General features: G+C 53.2%; 1 protein-coding gene across 11 annotated transcripts; it reads right to left on the bottom strand.

The window, feature by feature from the left end:
- Positions 1-3,787: 3,787 nt before the first annotated feature.
- LOC125685977 (NACHT, LRR and PYD domains-containing protein 1b allele 2-like) lies at positions 3,788-17,152 on the bottom strand. 11 transcript variants are annotated; one of them, XM_048929513.1, is made up of 15 exons: positions 12,313-17,152; positions 11,541-11,914; positions 11,202-11,453; positions 10,877-10,927; positions 10,492-10,542; positions 10,119-10,169; positions 9,739-9,789; positions 8,956-9,110; positions 8,314-8,381; positions 7,980-8,200; positions 7,616-7,872; positions 7,222-7,353; positions 6,991-7,147; positions 6,792-6,833; positions 3,788-6,411 (listed from the first exon to the last, which is right to left on the bottom strand). In XM_048929513.1, the coding sequence occupies exons 2-15, from the start codon at positions 11,833-11,835 to the stop codon at positions 6,152-6,154; spliced, it is 2,043 nt and encodes a 680-aa protein (XP_048785470.1). In that variant the 5' UTR covers positions 11,836-11,914; positions 12,313-17,152; the 3' UTR covers positions 3,788-6,151. The 11 variants fall into 11 exon arrangements, 10 of the variants coding, with proteins under 10 accessions (XP_048785470.1, XP_048785469.1, XP_048785472.1 ...); XM_048929512.1 differs by having other exon boundaries at positions 11,541-12,198; positions 13,033-17,152; XM_048929515.1 differs by having other exon boundaries at positions 3,788-6,408; positions 11,541-17,152.
- Positions 17,153-18,312: the final 1,160 nt, after the last annotated feature.

The following is an 18,312-nucleotide window of genomic DNA, read 5'->3' as shown; positions in this document are numbered from 1 at the left end:
ATCAGTGGAACTGGGGAAGGCACCCCACGAGTCCAAGGGGCAGCAACGACGAGCCTGCAGCCAGAAACCAGACGGTGTGTCTGAGAGCTTTGTGCAGACGCTTCTTGAACTGCAGAAATCTCACTTCCCTTAGGAGACTCGTCCAGCCTGTTCCACAACCGGCTTCCCAGAGAAGGGAGAACCTTTTCCCCATGTCCAACCTGACCCCCCCCCCCATCACAGCTCCATGCCATTCCCTTGGGTTCTACCGCTGCATCAGAGCCGCCTCTCTGCTCCCCCTCCTGATGTACGCCAAGGTTTGGTCTCCCCTCAGTCTCCTCTAGGTTGAACAAAACCAAAGGGACCAAAGGGGCTGCTCCTCACATGTCTTCCCCTCTACACCCTTCCTCACCTTTGCAGCCCTCCTTCAGACCCTCTGCAATATTTTTATGTTCTTTTTGTTATGCGGTGCCCAAAACCGCACACAGCACTCGAGGGGCAGCCGCACCACTGCAGTGTAGATGGGGTCAGTGCCATGGCTGACCCTGCCATGCCTGATGGCTGTAGTTGGCCTTGCCGGCTGCCTGGACACCCTGTTGACTCTTGTTCAACCTGCTGTCGATCAAAACCACCGGTCCCTTGCAGTGCGATTGCTCTCCAGTGTCTCAATCCCTGCTCTGCTTCACCCAGCAGCTGGCTGAGCACCATGCAGCCATTTTCTCACTCCTCCCTTCCCGGTGCAATAAGAGAGAGTTGGGGAAAAGAAAAACCTCAGAAGCGAGTGAGGTGAACTCCTTCCCTCTTCAGAAAGCTCTTCTTCCCAATGATGTCCCATGCAATGGAATACCCTTTGGACAGCTAAAATCAGCTGTCCTAATTCTGTTTCCCCCTAGCACATTGCTGCAAAAACTGAGTCAGCCTTTGCTGCGTTCAACACTGCTTCACAACAACGGGGAACATCTGGGTGTTGTCAACATCGTTTTCCTCCTCAAACCAAAACGTAGCATCATAGCAGATGCTACAAAACAAAACAAAACAAAAAGCAGCACTTGGTCCCAGTTGGATCTACATACAGACAGGTCTGTATTCACAGCCATGTGCAGAATGCAGCACTCGCTGTTGTTATGCTTTGTGTGGTTGCAGTAAAAGCTAAGTGCAATCAGCGCAGCAGAGACAGCTGAACTCTCTTTGTGGTGCCTGTGGTGATATGATGGTGCCTATGGTGATATGATGCTACCTTCTGGCACTGGGAGGAAAGCTGTTCATAGCAGACTGATGTTCTGGTTGTTTCTGAGCAGAACGAGGGCAGCTGGGGGCCAGAGCTGAGACAGCCTTAAAGCTGCAGGATGGGCAGCTGCTCAGGGGCCGGATGGGCGCTGGGCAGTGGGTGGTGAGACACTGCATTGCTTGTTTTGAGTAGAAATATATAAGCATATAATTATCATTAATATCTCCTTTATCTTCCTTTTCCAAATTACTAAATGGGACAGAGGAGAGCAGCTGACTGTTCCCAGCAGAGCAGGCAAGGCTGAGCAGGGCAGAGCACTCAGCCCTTCCCTTGCACTGTGGCATGCCCAGGGTGAGCCAACAGAGAAGGCAGAGCTCAAACCATAACCTACCATTTGTGGCTAAACCACAGCAGGCTTAACCTGCTGGATTGGATCCAGGGAACTACAGGCCTGTCAGCCTGACCTCGGTGCCAGGGAAGGTTATGGAGCAGATCACACGGCATGTGCGGGATGAGCGGGGGATCAGGCCTAGCCAGCATGGGTTCGTGAAGGGCAGGTCCTGTTTGACCAACCTGATCTCCTTCTATGATCTAGTGACCCATCTGGTGGATGAGGGAAAGGCTGTTGATGTGGTCTACCTAGACTTCAGCAAAGCCTTTGACACTGTCTCCCACAGCATTCTCCTGCAGAAGCTGGCAGCCCGAGGCTTGGATGGGTGCACTCTCGGCTGGGTGAGGAGCTGGCTGGAGGGCCGGGCTCAGAGAGTGGTGGTGAATGGAGTGAAATCCAGCTGGCGACCGGTCGTGAGTGCTGTTCCCCAGGGGTCGGTGCTGGGGCCTGTCCTCTTCAATATCTTGATTGATGACCTGGATGAGGGCATCGAGTGCACCCTCAGTAAATTTGCAGATGACACCAAATTGGCTGGAAGTGTGGATCTGCCTGGGGGTAGCGAGGCCTTGCAGAGGGATCTGGACAGGCTGGAGAGCTGGGCTGAAGCCAATGGGATGAGTTTCAACAAGGCCAAATGCCGGGTCCTGCACTTCGGCCACAACAACCCCAGGCGACGCTACAGGCTTGGGGCGGTGTGGCTGGAGGATGGTGTAGAGGAAATGGACCTGGGGGTATTGATGGATGCTGGGCTGAACAGGAGCCAGCAGTGTGCCCAGGTGGCCAAGAAGGCCAATGGCATCCTGGCTTGCATCAGAAACAGTGCAGCCAGCAGGAGCAGAGAGGTGATTGTGCCCTGTGCTCAGTACTGGTGAGGCCGCACCTCGAGTACTGTGTCCAGTTTTGGGCCCCTCACTGCAAGAAAGACATCGAGGCCCTGGAACGTGTTCAAAGGAGGGCAACAAAGCTGGTGAGGGGTCTGGAACACAGGGCTGCTGAGGAGAGGCTGAAGGAGCTGGGAATGTTCAGCATGGAGAAGAGGAGCTCAGGGGGGACCTCATTGCTCTCTATGGCTGCCTGAAGGGAGGTTGTAGTGAGCTGGGGGTCGGCCTCTGCTCTCGTGTCATTAGTGATAGGAGCAGAGGGAATGGTTTCAAGCTGCGGCAGGGGAGATTCAGGCTGGACATCAGGAAGTATTAGTGTTCAGAAAGGGTGGTCAGGCACTGGAATGGATGCCCAGGGAGGTGGTGGAGTCACCGAGCCTGGGGGTGTTCAAGGAAAGGCTGGATGTTGTGTTGAGGGACATGGTTTAGTGGGAGCTGTTGGTAAGAGGTGAACAGTTGGACTGGATGATCTTTTATGTCTTTTCCAACCTTGGTGATTCTATGATTCTAAGAGCTCTTCCTCACCACTCTTGACTGCTGCCGGGGCAGCTCTCAGGCACAGAGGACGGCGAGCGGCTGTAGGCAGCGCAGCTCAGGGATGAAGTGCCTGGGACAGCTGTCGGCTGTCCTCGGGAAGGGCCCACCGTCGTGGATATGCAGCGTGACAACTCGCAGGCTCCAGGAACCCGAGTGATGTCACCTGCGCCGTGACATCTTCAGGCTGGCCTGAAGCCTCCGAGCTTCTTTGGCCTCGCACCCTAACCAGCCAAAGACTGCGGGCGGCACGGGCGGCACGGGCGGCAGCGCTGCGCCTACGGCACACGGCACGCCATCGCAGGAAGCGGGGCCGGGAGCTGCGTGACGTCTGCGCCCGTTATTGGCTGCCCGCGCGTGCCCGCCCCCCGTCTCCGCAGAGCCGATTGGCCGCCGCGGCCGTCACTCGACTCCAGGGCGGGCTTCCTCTCCACGCCGTGCGCATGCGCGTTTCGTCCGGTGGTGCCCGGCCCGCCATGCCGAGTGAGGGCATGCCCGTGCGGCGTCGTGACGTCATCGTTAGGCGACGCGCGGAGCTCGGGCTGCGTGTCACGTGAGCGGAGGGGAGGGGGGCCTGCGGTTTGGGGCCGGAAGTGGATCCGCGGCTCGGGATGCGGAATGGGGCTCCTTGCGGGGCTGGGCTGTGGATCGTGGGGACTTGCGGGGTGCCGCGGGGATTTGGGGCGTCCCTCTGGAGCCCTGAAGGCCTGGGCGCGTTTTGGGGGCCGCTTGTGGCTGGGGGCTGGGGGAGGTGGGGGTCTCGCGGGGCTGAGGGCGGCACGGGGCTGTTTGTTGGGGTGCTCCTGTTGGACTCGGGGCGAGGGTCTGGCAGTGGCACGCGGCCGGGGGTCTGCATGCCTAAGGGAGCCCGTGTCCTCTCGACTCCCTCTTCTCCCTTTTGTTCCCCTCTCCCACACCATGGCTGCCCGCCTTTCCCGCACGCTGGTGCTGGACGTGGCTTTGGAGAGCGGCTCAGAGCCAGCGCTCAGGGGAAATATGGCGAAAACCCCCTGAGCGAGGCTGAAGGTTCCAGGGGAGGCGTCGAATAGCGAGGAGGAGGAGGAAGATGGGGCCCGAGTGCCGCTGCCAGCGGTGTCCCTGGTGATCTTCTCACTGCTGCAGCAGTGAGGGGGGAAAGTGCGGGGCGGCTGCAGGGGGCTGTGGTGGAGGTATTGGAGTGCAGTTTGAGGGGGGCCATGCAGCTGCTGGAAGGCCTCTGGAAGCCCCTGGGCCGAGCCTGAGCTGAGGCAGCTGCCTGTCGTGTGAAAACAAAAGTTAGTGGAAAATTGGTGTGAAGGTTCAACCTCTACTGCTTTCCCACCAACGTCCAGCTCTGTTGTTGTGGGCAAACAGGAGGCATTACCTTTGGAGCAGTCCTCATTAAATGTATAGTATAGGTAATGTACACAAGTACAAATGTTACTTTAATTTTTAGTGATCTTTCACTATAAGGTATTAAAAAGAAAGCAACAGTAATATAAAACCAGTGGGATATGGGACCTTGTTGTGAAAGTACCGTATCGGTCAGATTCAGTGGCAGTGATTGCAATTCTCAGTGAGTTGTCAAGGTCTTTGTCAGAGATTCTTGATGGAGTTTTACTCTTTCTGTGCTTCATCCTTGAAAACACTTGTTGACAAATGTACCTACAGCCAAACAGCAGTGACAGGAGGATGGTGTGACCGGGAAACAAGGGGTGTTTCTCTCTGTCACAGAGGGCTTATCCAAGTCTGGTAAAGAGACATGATCAGATTTTTGATTGCAACTTTATTTGCAACTAAGATTCCGGTTGCAAATCCACAGGGAATGTACTGACATCGACAGAAAATGGAGTCACAGATAAACCAGTGATTTTTTTAGGCAGTCATGTTGAAACTTATCCTCGCATTCCTTTACCGCAAAAAAAAAACCTGGCTGCATCTTTTTTGTTCTCACAGGACTGTAAGGCAACGTAATAAAATGCATAAACTGGTTTGCTGTAACCTGAGCTGGCGCTGCGCTGCGCCCTCCCTGTCCCTGCTTTCAGCCCAGGTCGGGTTCGCAGCACACTGATGAGAGGAGCGGCTGCAATGCAAGCTGTGCTGGGCCTCCGTTTGGACATGGCTGCTCTGAACGGCTGGACGTCTGCCCTCCAGAAGTCCAGGACAGCAGTTCTGCTGACCCCCCTGTATCCCATGCAGACTGCGTAAACGCTTGGAAGATCCACCCCTTGGAGGCCCTAACTTCCACACCTATATGGTGTTATAGACCCTATAACGAATGAAAGCCCATCTTATTGACAAGCTGTATCTTGTGGAGACCCTACCCCCCGTGGGGACCCCACAACCCTTGGAGCCCAGCCCCACTGACAACCTCTACCTCATGAAGACCCCATGGAGACACATCATCCTGTGTAGAACCCACCTCCTCAGGCCCCACTCTGCCAGACCCAGCCCCCATCCTTGCAGCTTGGGCCCAACGTGGCCGATATCCCAGATGACCTTGTGTATCATGCACATTACCACCTCCCGCTGCCTTGAGGCCAACACAACGGTGGAATTATGTCAGTAAGCATTTGATACTTTGGTACTTTTAATGTTGCTCTGTTGGAGGTTATTATTGGAGGGATAATGCCCTGCCCTGGTGTGTTTGGGAATTTCAAGGCCTGAATGGCTGAACCACAAAGGTCGATTGAAATGAAATGAGTTACGTGATGATAGGGAAAACTGTCCCTGTACATTTCTTTACCTCTGGAAGCAATTGCTGCTAATGCATTGCTCCCAGAGTCCACCGAAGAAAGGTGAAAGGGAAAAACAATGGGTTCACAGTCTCAAAGTTGTCCCCCGAGGACAGAAAAGTGGGAAAAATTGATGACAAATATGGGAAGAACGAGTGAAAAGGGCACAATTCAGCCCCAAGTGTGTCAAAAGTGATAATACTCTGGTGTCAGCAAGGAAGGGAAATTGCCCTGAAATTGGTCTTTAGGCTCATTAAGGGCTAATTACTTGATAAAGCATGATACCATCAGCATGAAAATGAGACTGTAATGAGACAGAATCTTCCTGCTCAGGGCTCCCTGAGTCATTTAGAGCCCATCCAGGGGCTCATCTTCCCAAGGTGCCCATGAGCTGAGCTCACTCAGAACCTCCCTGAGATGGTTTTCACTGTCCCTGGAGGTCCTGGATGAGGTGACTGTTGGTAGCCTTCAGAGCGTCCAGGAACAGATCCTTGCAGGCGACGTCCCAGCTGGGCACGAAGCTGTAGAGGAGCCGCATCTGCTCCTGCATGGTGGGCACTGCTCGGATGCTCTGGTACTGCTCGTTGCTCAGGACGTGCCCGTAGAGCCGGTCCAGGACAGTGCTGACAGACGTCACTCGTTGGATCAGCTGCTCTCGGTGCTGCTCCACAAAATGCAGCCCTGCTACGGTACAAGAGCGAGTGGTTGGGTGCTGCTGCTGAGTAGGAAACATGCCGCCTTTGGTAAGACTGAAGGGCCCTTATCGCTGCTTCTCGTTCGCTCTTGGCGTGGCAGATTAAGCCATCTCACATCACATCTCCCTCTTCTGCCAAGACTTCACACAAGGGAACAGCCCAAATGCAGAACTCATCCCAGTCCTCCTCACCTCCATCTCTACCTAGGTTTCTGAAGTATTCTTTCTGATTTGACATCACGGCCTCATGGCCTTCCCCTCCAGCTCTCTGGGGTACGTTAGGGAGAACAAAGAAACTCTCTCTCCACATTGGATTGACCAAGACCTGGACCTCCAGGCCAAAGCCACTCCTCCTAAAGGAAGAACATACCTGAGTACAAAGGAGGAGAGGCAGCTGGAGGCTCAATGTCCCCTAGAGAAGAGCAAAAAAGGAGAGTGAAGGGTACAGATTGAAAACAGGAGGCTTGGACACACACCCTGACAGATGTCAGCAACCCCCGCTCCCTTACCAAACTTGAGGCCTCATTTCAGGCCTCAGTGAACCCAGGGCTGCATCACGTCCTTCCTACCTGCCCTCAGGAAGGCAGCCCACAGTGGGTCACACTCCTTTTCACCCTCCTGGGCGACCTTCATCAAAGTGAGCTGCATTCCCTCCTGCAGGTCTTTGTTGTAGATCTCAGTGTGGAGCTGGCGGCTGTCTGATGTCAGGTAGACAAATTTCAGCTCCTGGCAGAAGCAGGTTGGCATGTCAGAGCATTGCCATCCTTCACAGCAGTTGTGAGGCACACGGCCCAACTCACTTGAGGGTTTATCTCTGCCTGTGAAGGACCAGATACGCGGTACCATGTGTTAAAGTTCAGCGGTCGTTTGGTCTGGGGAGGTTTGTTCACCAAGAGTGAATGGCCTCGTCTCTTCTCATCCTTGTCCACCACCTGCAAAATATTGTACACTGACCGTGGGGAGAAATGATGATGGGTGAAGTGAGAGAAAAGCAAGGAGAGAAAGCAAGTAGGAAGAGCTACAAGGAGATCTGGTGGGCAGGATTAGCGTCGTGACTCATGGGAGCCGTTTTGCCAAAGGCGTGCTTGTACCACATGAACCCAATCTCTCCATGGAGGAACCCACCTCTTAACTGCTCAAACACGACCATCTTTGGAGCCACAAAATCAAACATGGAATCAGAGCTGCACTCACCTTTTCCAGGCCGTGGTTGTTGGGGATGAGGTAGAGGTGAAGGGTGATGTCGGCAGCCCTGATGACACGGTAGAGCGGCACAAGGGAGTGCACGGGGATGAAGGGGAATGCGGCAGAAAGCAAGATGACTCCCATGGGGGAGAAACTGGGGTCCCTCAACTCTGCATGGAATGGCTTCACTGCATCAGGCTTCTCCAGGAGCAGGTTCCCATTGACAACATGGCCGATACGCATCTCAGACGTGTTCACATTTCCCTCTGTGAACGGTCAAAACGTGTCACAGATCAAATTGCCCTACTGGGGAGAGTGCCGATGTTCCCCCAGGGCTGTTTCAGCCACCAAGCCATCATCCTCACTGCGTTACCTGCGAGACACAGGAAATGAGGGAGATGAACGGCCTCGACAGCCCCCAGCGTAGCACGGATGTCGAACACCGGTCCAGCCTCCATCCATCCAGCGGGGATCCCATCAGGCAGGTGACGTTCCCAGAAGGAGTACTCGTACTCAACAGTGGTGGCCGTCCTCACCAGGAACTTGAGCTCTGTCTCAGCACAGCGGAAGAAACCGGCCCGAGGGAAATGAGCTCTGTGCAGCATGGAAGGAGAGGAGAAAGAGACCGTCAGGCTGGACACCTGGCCGTGGGATCACCCTGCCTTCTGTTGGCCATTTCTCAGCACTCCCAGCCATCACGTGCTCACCTGTATTTCTCTTTCTTGCCTTCTTTGCCTCCAGTAATCTCTGGCTTCACTTCTTCTGCCCTGTCATCCTGAAGAAGAAGCAGAGAAGCACAGACATGTTTAGGCTCAGTGTTGGAGACAGTTTTGCTTAATGAAGTCCTCATCTCTGGAGGGATATAAGAGAAGTGTGGATGAAGCATTTAGGGAAGTGTATAGTGCTGGACTTGTTGTGTTAGGTGATGTTTGGACTTGATCTTATGGCTCTTTTCCAGCCTACATGATTCCGTGACATCTGTGATTCTGTCATTCTATGAATCTATGATTCTTTGATTCTATAATTCCACGTTCAGGCAGATTAATGGTTGGACCCGATGACCTGAGAGGTCTCTTCCAACCTTAATGATTCTAGAATCGTATGACACAGTCCAAACCCCCCAGCAGGGCCACCCAGACCAGGCTTCCCAGGCCCGTGTCCAGCTGGCTTTTGAAGAACCTCAGAGAAGGAACTCTAGATCCTCTCTGGGCCACCCAGTGCTCTCAGGCTTTCCTCATGGCAGAAGTGCTCCAGGCCCTGAATCCCTGGTGAGAAACACCAGAGATGGAAGCATGCAAGGGTGGCCCAAAAAGCCTCTCTGAAAAGAGCAGGAGAGCCCAGCACCTTACCTCTGGCCAGGGACACGCCATGCATTTGGCACCTGAGTGTGTGCCGCTGTCACTCTCCATCTGTGGAGGCTCATGTTCTGCAGGCGCACACGGTGTGAGCAGATTTTGATTTCCCATCAGTTTCCTCCAATTTGTATCTGTGCTCGCAGATATTGCTGTAAAGTAACACAGTTATCTCCTGTATCTCTCCATCCCCACAATCTGCAGTGGCCTCTTCCCCTCCACTCTGTGCTTGCATTTCCATCGTTATCATAGAATCCCAGAATCGTTTGAATCGGAAGAGTCCCTTAAAGGTTATCCAGTCCAAATCCCCTGCCATGAACAGGGACATCTGCAGCTGGATCAGGTTGCTCAGTTCAATCTGACCTTCATTGTCTCCAAGCATGGGACATCCAACTGCTCCCTGGGCAACCCGTGCCAGAGCCTCACCACCCTTAGTGTAAACAAATTCTTCCTTATACGGAACCTAAATCTTCCCTCCTTTAGTTTGAAACTATTTCCCCTTCTTCTGTCACAGCAAACCCTGCTCAAGATCAAAGCAGGTCCTAACAAGAAAAATGCATTTGGGCAAAAGGATGAGGGGCTTGCTTTGGCCTGTGAAAACTGTAGAGTCATAGAGTGCCATCCTGCAGTGCTGAATGCATAGCTGATGGAGGGAAAGCAAATGACAAGGACCGTCTGGACCCTTGTACATCTTACTGCACAGATTGGAATGGGAAGGGACACTGGGAGCGTGATGTCGTTCAGCAAAGGAGTGACAGTGCTGAGCAGATCAGAGCTCACCTGCTTCTTCTATCCCACCTGGACAGATCACAGAACTGGACAGGCAGATGTCTGCAGGAGAGAGGAGACCAGTGTGAGGTTGACGTGTGCAGGGTGAAGAGATTGTCTCGATTTCCTAGGGAAGGCTCCTTGGGGCAGAGCAAAGCAGCTCCTAACAAGAGAAACGCATCTGGACAACGGGAGGAGGGAGTTGCTTTGGCCTGCAAAAACCATAGGGTGTCATCCTGCATTGCTGAGTGCATAGTTCAGGGAGGGGAACCCATGGCCAAAGACTGTATGAGGCCTCGTCCATCTTACTGCACAGATTGGGACTGGAGGGACATTGGAAAGGTGATGCAGCTCTGCAAAGGGGTGACGGAGCCAAGTAGCTCAGGGCTTACCTGGCATTTCCATCTCACCTGGATGTGTCACAGGACCGGCCCAGGAGATATCTGCAGGAGAGAGAAGACAGTGGTGAGTGCAGATGTGCAGGGTGCATTGATGCCTTTTGGAAGTCTCACTGGGGAAGAGCAACACAGCTCCTAACTGATAGAAATGCATTTGAGCAACAGGGGGAGGAACTTGCTGTGGATTGTGAGAGCAAAAGAGAGTGGCGTCCTGCAGCACTGAGTGCATAGTTCAGGGAGGAGAACCAAAGGCCAAAGACTGTATGAGGCCTCGTCCATCTTACTGCACAGATTGGGACTGGAGGGACATTGGAAAGGTGATGCAGCTCTGCAAAGGGGTGACAGAGCCAAGTAGCTCAGGGCTTACCTGGCATTTCCATCTCACCTGGATGTGTCACAGGACCGGCCCAGGAGATATCTGCAGGAGAGAGAAGACAGTGGTGAGTGCAGATGTGCAGGGTGCATTGATGCCTTTTGGAAGTCTCACTGGGGAAGAGCAACACAGCTCCTAACTGGTAGAAGTGCATTTGAGCAACAGGGGGAGGAACTTGCTGTGGATTGTGAGAGTAAAATTAGAGAGTGGCGTCCTGCAGCACTGAGTGCATAGCTCAGGGAGGAGAAGCAAAAGCTGAGGACAGCCTGGATCCTTGTCCATCTTAAAAGGGATTACTGCATAGACTGGGAAGGAGGGGATGTCGGGAGGGTGATGCAGTTCAGCAAAGGGTGACAGCGCTTAGCAGCTCAGAGCTCACCTTGTTCTTCGATCGTGAACTCATCAAAGCATGATTCAGCCCTGGTATCTGCTGCAGAGATTAGACAGACAGTGGTGAATAAGTGTAGGATTAAAGATCCACTTGAGCTGTCATGAAGCTCAAAGCATGCATCTTTCTCAGGTGCTCTTAACATTCTCTCCCACGTGTCTGCTGCTGTTGAGCACCAGCTCCCATAGAAGTGTCTCCTGTCCAACCCAAGGACAAAGGCATAGAGATGCGCCCACATTCCCCCCATTCTGCTGAAGGCTTGGCCTCTCTTTGGACAAATTTCCCAGCTGGGAAGATTATCAGGGTACATTCTTACCTAAATATTGCAAGAAGATGGAGGGATTATTTCTCATCAGTACATCATACAGGCAATATTTGGCTGTGACGTCCCATGCTGGCACCAGTTCATAGAGCTTCTGCATTCTATTCAGGTTGGTGCTCTCTGCCACGATGCTGTCATGCTGCTCAGAGCTCAGCACACCTTCCTGGAGGAGTTCCTTCATGGTCCCATCCACGTTATAGACTTTCTGGATTAGGAGGTCACTGCTCCATTCAACAAACCTTGCCCCTTGCAGAGAACAGGAGGAGGAATGTGGTGATTTGGTGACTCAGAGCTGCTGCGGCCCATTCCTGGACCTCACCTCCCTCAGCTCACCCTGGTTCAGCTTGTCCAGGAGATCGTTGGCCAGAGCCATCCATCCCATGGCCCACAGCACGTCTGCTGTCACCTCCACGCAGTGGGACTGCCCAAAGTGGCTGCACAGCAAGGTGGCGAGCGCTGCTGGCGACAGATCCGTCACAGCGTCCAGCTCGATGCGCTCGTACCCCTCCTTAGGCTGGATCTTGCTGAGTTCAGCCTTGAACTCTGTGAGAGCATGCTTCTCCAGTTGCTCCAGGCTGTACCATAGGAGCTCAGCCACTGCATTCTCCTTCCTGCCTCCTGATGCCATTGCTCAGCACGGTGCTGCTGCAGTGAAGAGGCTTTGGAAATGCAGTTCTCTACAGCAGGAGGATATTTGGGACTCTCACCTGATTCAATGGGAACAAGAACCTTCTTCTGGGAATTCCTCCAGAATGACTGGTTACCGTGCTGTGCTTACAACAGGAGCTTCCACCAAGATTTTAGGACCAGAGGCAAGAGCAAACAGCTGTTAGGCTCTTCACCAAGGGCCGCTCCGGAACCATTTGGTGAAAAGTGAGAACCTGGGTCTGGATGACATTTATCTTGTGTTTGCCTTGTTTAGATTAGGGTAATTTGATAATTTAGCATAATCCAACAGATGGTGTTCCACCTGGCAGTGCTAAAGGATCACCTAAAGCCCAATAATTCTGAATGGTTAATTATACATACAATTCAATTTCAGAGCTCAAGTTGTTTAAAGGAACAGTCTGCATCACATCAAGCCAGGCCAAAGTATTTACAATACCTGCTTCGAGTTCAGCAGTTCCTAATTCTGGAACGTGCGTACGGAGCAGGGGAGTTTTGTTGCTCTGTCACAGTTGCTGCTGAATCATCAATCACAGAATCAATCACCCGGGTTGGAAGGGACCCCAAGGATCATGCAGCTCCAACCCCCTGCCTGGCAGGGCCACCAAACATCCACATTCACATCAGGTTGCCCAGGACCCCGTCCAACCTGGCCTTGACCACGTCCAAGGACGGGGCATCCACAACCTCCCTGGGCAGCCCGTTCCAGGGCCCAACCGCTCTCCTTGTAAAGAACTTCCCCCTCACATCCAACCTCAATCTTCCCTCCTCCAACTTGGATCCATTTCCCCTAGTCCTGCTATAATATCCATGTGGAAACAATTACTTCCCCACTGCACTCCTCCCAGCTCCCCCAGATGTTTCTGTCCCAGCCACTCTCACGCACAGCTGTGCACACAGTCGTGGGCTTACAGGGCATTGGGATTGCCATGAGCCACTGCTTATCCCACTGTGGAACCCCTGGCAGGTGTGAGGACAGACCTCAGGGCCCTGGTTACAAGCTGAGTGCAGGAATCCATCAACATTCTAGCAAGCAGCACTGCTTACCATTACCTACAGCTTCTAGCTTTAGCATAGATGGCTGTTGCACAGAACTTCCAGCAATTAGCACAGCTTTCTTACTACCTAGAACCCTCAGCTCCCCCGACTTCTCACTCACCCAGAGCCTCGGCGATCAGCTGTTCATCATTTTATCACCTAGACTCAGACTCCATGGGATCACGAGTCGCTCATTCCATCCTCAGAGGAGAAGATGAAGGTGAAAGCATCCCCGGGCACCAAGGGACCGCAGGCTTTGCAGCAGCTGCGGCCTGAGCCCCACTGAGGGTGTTCTGCTGCCGGATGCTCCGCTGCTGGACGTTATGTGCAATCTGTCAATTTTGCTTTCACTTCTGGTCTTTGAGCATTCTTACGGGAAGAGCTCTGCTGCCTGCAGGATCTGATCCAAAAGCAGGGTTCCCAGAGCTGGGTGACACAATGCAGGGGAAGGAACTGGAATGACACACGAGGGGCTGTTTCTGAGCACAGCTTTGTGCATTCACAATCAAGAAATCGGAGAATCCAGAGTCAGAGAGTCAGAACACAACAGCAGCTTGAAAAAATCGCTCGAGTGCTGTGCTTTAAAGCAGACGGGCTGTTGGGATGCTGAAGGATAGAACTCCATCCTCATAGACAGCACACATTCCCAAATCTCTACGTGTAAAGTAGCGTGTTTGTTGTTGCTGTGTTTTAACTTTAGCCTCCACGTTTTTGCTGCAAATGAAATTTTTGAATATATGCTTGGTGTGGAAAAAGGAGACAGATCAATTGCAGAAAAAAAATGGGGTAATTTTATGTTTCTCCCATGGAGTATTAGCATGGCAATGTGCGAGTCTATGAGGTCAGAGATGCTCTTTTTGTTTGTGTAGTGCACGTGAGCACTCTTCCTTCCATGAATTATGCCAAAGGAGGTGGGAATACAAGAGAAACTGTTCAGAGCAGCAGCTGTGGAGCAAGATGAGCAGCATGAGAACCAAGGACACCTTTGGAAGAAGAAAGAAGGTCTCACAGCTCTGAGTGGATAAGCGCCCTTGTGAACGGTCAGAGTATTCTGCAGAACGCTCTGTTAACATGTATGAAGAGAGCAGTGCTGAACAACAGAGTGGACTCACAGCTTTTAACCACAGCGGTGTGCTGCTGCGTCTCCAACCGCATTCCTGAGAGTCAGAGACTTCCCCACCAAAGGAGGCTTTGAGAAGGGCACGGTGGTGCTGGATGCCTTTCAGGAAGATCATAAACCTCAGTTCCCTCCCTGTGTTAAGTTCAGTATTAGAAATGGAATTTAAAGTACATCTTTTGAGGAAGCAAACCTCTGAGCGCTTGCAACTTGCAGTGCTTTGACTTCTGAGATGAGCCATCCCATAAGCAGTGCAAAGTGATGCTGTTCCATGCCATCAGTTGTGAGCTCCCCCCCTGCAAAATTTCCCTCTGAGGAAGCAAACTGTGCCCACCAACTCCTGTTAATGCTGATCTGCTTCTGCCCAGCACCAAATTAGGACTGCAAAGGTGCTGTAAGGCCCCACAGGGAGAAATTAGGAGGGCAAAGCACAGCTGGAGCTTCGTCTGCCTTCTGCCATTAAGGACAATTAAAAACGCTGCTCTAAGTATATCAGCAACTGAAGGAGGACACAGGAGAATTCTCATCCTTTCTGAGATGTGGGGGGAATGCAGGGAGGGAAAGGCTGAGGTCCTTAGTGTTTGCTTGCCTGAGTCAAGTTCTGCGAGGATTGTAGACTCCTTGATTTCAGAGTACTTCAAGGGCAATTAAGGGTAATTTTTTGCCTCCATTCTATCACAGTGCTGTGTATCTTGACTGTATTTCCAAGATTGTAGATGCTACGATGTTTCCACGATCATTCAGCACTTCTAGATTCTCCAATTCTGATTCACAGAATCACAGAATTGATTGGAATGGGATTGGAAGGGACCTGAAGAGATCATCGAGTCCAACTCCCCTGCTCAAGCAGGTTCTTGATCTTGAATACCATCTTGAATGGATCTTGAACACCATCAGAGAAGGAGACTCCACCTCGTCTCTGAGCAACCTGCTCTGGTGCTTCATTACCCTTACTGTACAGAAGTTCTTCCACGTGTCTGCATGGAACTCCTTATGTTCAAGCTTTAGACCGTTGCTCCTCGTCCTACCACTGCACACCAAGAAGAGCCTGGCCCCTACCATTTGCCTCCCACCTCGCTTTAAATATTGATAAACATTCATCAGAACCCCCTCAGTCGTCTTTTCCCCAGGCTGAGCAGGCCAAGGTCACCAGCCTTTCCTCCTATGGGAGATGCTCCAGCCCTTTATTGCCTTTGTCACCCTCTGATGAACTCCTCCTAGGAGATCCCTGTCTTTTTTGAACTGGGGAGCCCAGAGCCAGTCGTGCTATTCTAAATGTGGCCTCACCAGGGTACAGCAGCATTTCATGCTTTTCATGCACCCCAGGATGCCCTCGGCCTTCTTGGCCACCAGAGCGCACTGCTGGCTCAAGGCCGACCTGTCATCCACACCCCAGCTCCTTCTGCACAGAGCTCCTCTGCAGCAGCTCGTGCCCCAACCTGCACAGGAACACGTGTGAGAAACACCCAGCTGCCATCATTGTTGTTCAGGCAAAGATTGCAGTGAAGCAGCAAAGGTTTTTTCATTTGTTGCAACAGCAGGCATGCACCGCTCCTAACAAGGGAGAAAATGGCACTGGATAAGTGAAACACTTGTCATTATATCCCTTTCTCCCATCACAGCAGATTCTGTTTCCCTACTGGGTGGGCACTCCAGGCTTACACGATGCATCTATTAATCCATTTTTCCACACGAGGTCCATCATCAACCTATTGCTTTTAGGATCATTTTGTCCATTTCCATGGACATCGGAGGGCAATATGTCCTGAAACTGTTGAGCCTGTTTTATCCTGCGCCAGGCTTTCCTTCCCCTGCTCTGTATTTTTCCTTTCCTTTTACATATGAAAGCCGTGTTTAAGAAGAAACCCAGATCAGAAAATACCTAAAGGTTACTAAACTCCAATGCCTGATTTATGATACCTGTTATGCTGTGCTAGCAAGCATAAATTTAATTATACATTTACAATTATTTAGCAGTCTTTCCCATGCATATTTCTTTGCAAAAGCTTGCATTGTCCATCTGTGATCACAGTGGGTATTGCCCAAACTCTCTGGATTAATTTCTTGCCACGCTCAGGGCATCACAGCCTCCCCTCTATCCTGCTGCTCAGCATCTTCATAGTGAAAAACAACCTAGCCAGCCATTTTAACCTATGCAGCCATTCTGTAAGAAAATTGTAAGTTCCGTAACTTGGTACTGGAAGCTTCTACAGCAAAAACACAACCTGACACACATGCATTTATTCCTCCACAGGTGAGAGACTCAACACTTGCTCTTGTTAAACTCCACCAGGTTCCTCCCTGCCCAACTCTCCATCCTGCTCAGGCCTTGCTGAATTGCAGTACAGCCTGCCAGTATGTCAGCCACTGCTCCCAGATTTGCATCAGATTTGCCTCAACCATCCTGGGGCCATTGATGAAGATGCTGAACAAGACTGGACCCAGCACTGACTCCTAAGGAACATCCCCAGATGCAGCCCTAAACCAGGCTGCACCGCTGACAACAACCCTCTGAGCTCTACCAGTCAGCTAGATGCCAATCCTCTCATCTACCCCACACTTGCTAAGGTTCATAACAAGGATGTCGTGGGAGACAGTGGCAAAAGCCTTGCAGAAGTCAAGGTAGACAACATCCACTGCTCTCCCCACACCCACCAAGGCAGCTCAGAGCCTTTCACTGCGAGAATTTCTCTGAATGTGCCCCTGGAAGAGGAGCAAAGAGAGGGATTTTGCTTTGGGGCTGGGGTAGAGAAAGGGCTTTGAGACAGAGTAGGCACCCTGTGCAAGTGGGGCACTGAAAAGCCTGCCTAAGGAAGGTGAAGGTCACTAAGATTCCCTTTTGCGCCCTTTTCACATTAACCAGAGCAGGGGTTGGCGTTAGACTTGGGTACATCAAGGATTTCGGTTCAGGATAGGGTTCTGAGAAAGAAACAGTCCTGCAAGAGGACTCGAGGTCGGGAACGGACTCCATCAGGCATGCAGACCCCCGGCCGCGTGCCACTGCCAGACCCTCGCCCCGAGTCCAACAGGAGCACCCCAACAAACAGCCCCGTGCCGCCCTCAGCCCCGCGAGACCCCCGCTTCCCCCAGCCACAAGCGGCCCCCAAAACGCGCCCAGGCCTCCAGGGCTCCAGAGGGACGCCCCAAACCCCCGCGGGACCCCGCAAGTCCCCACGATCCACAGCCCAGCCCCGCAAGGACCCCCATTCCGCATCCCGAGCCCCGGAGCCGCTCCCGGCCCCAAACCGCAGCCCCCCCCCCTCACGTGACACGCAGCCCGAGCTCCGCGCGTCGCCTAACGATGACGTCACGACCGCACGGCCATAGCCCGGGCATGCCCTCACTCGGCATGGCGGGCCGGGCACCGCCGGACGAAACGCGCACGCGCACGGCGTGGAGAGGAAGCCCGCCCTGGAGTCGAGTGACGGCCGCGGCGGCCAATCGGCTCTGCGGAGACGGGGGGCGGGCACGCGCGAGCAGCCAATAACGGGCGCAGACGTCACGCAGCTCCCGGCCCCGCTTCCTGCGATGCCGTGCAGTGTGCCACCCTAACTAACAGGCCTGCGCTGCGTCTCGTCCCTGAGCACCACATCCAGACGGTTGTTGAACACATGCAGGGATGGTGGCTCAACCACCTCCCTGGGCAGCCCATTGCAGAGCCTGACAGGACCCCCCTCACCGTCCCAGGACCCCCATATCCCACCTGGGGCTCTGCTGCTCAACCCGGCGTCCTCAGTGAGCCGTGCCGCAGTGCTGCACCCTGAGCCCTTCTGCAGCGCTGCAGGACGGGACACACGCAGATCCCAGGGCAGTGGGCACAGCTCTGCGTGTCACCGCCCGGCCCAGGAACGCCACCCTGCGCTGCCTGTGAAAGTCTTGCCTTGGCTCCTGGCACATCTTCCATCTCCAGAGCACACGAGCACTGTCCCTCAGGCTGCGGCTCCGGGTTGACCCCGCAGCGTCCAAACGAGGCACCCTGCAGCAACCCACATCTCAGGATGGGCTGCAGCTGCGCCCCAGTGCCTTCATTACAGAGAGGAGAATGAAGGAGCGCAGCGGGGCATATTTGCTCCTGACATTTCCCCCGTCTGCATTGGCTGTGCCATGGGAGCGGCATTTGTCACAGAGCTGTGAGTGCAGGTGTGTGTGCATGCAGGGTGTGCAGAGATCATAGAATCACAGAACGGCCTGGGTTGAAAAGGAGCACAGTGCTAATCCCTGTGCAGGTCGCCAACCAGCAGCCAGGCTGCCCAGAGCCACATCCAGCCTGGCCTTGAATGCCTG

Source organism: Lagopus muta, chromosome 30 (genome assembly GCF_023343835.1).
Source record: "Lagopus muta isolate bLagMut1 chromosome 30, bLagMut1 primary, whole genome shotgun sequence".
NCBI lineage: Eukaryota > Metazoa > Chordata > Aves > Galliformes > Phasianidae > Lagopus > Lagopus muta.
This window is presented reverse-complemented; position numbering and strand designations above follow the sequence as displayed.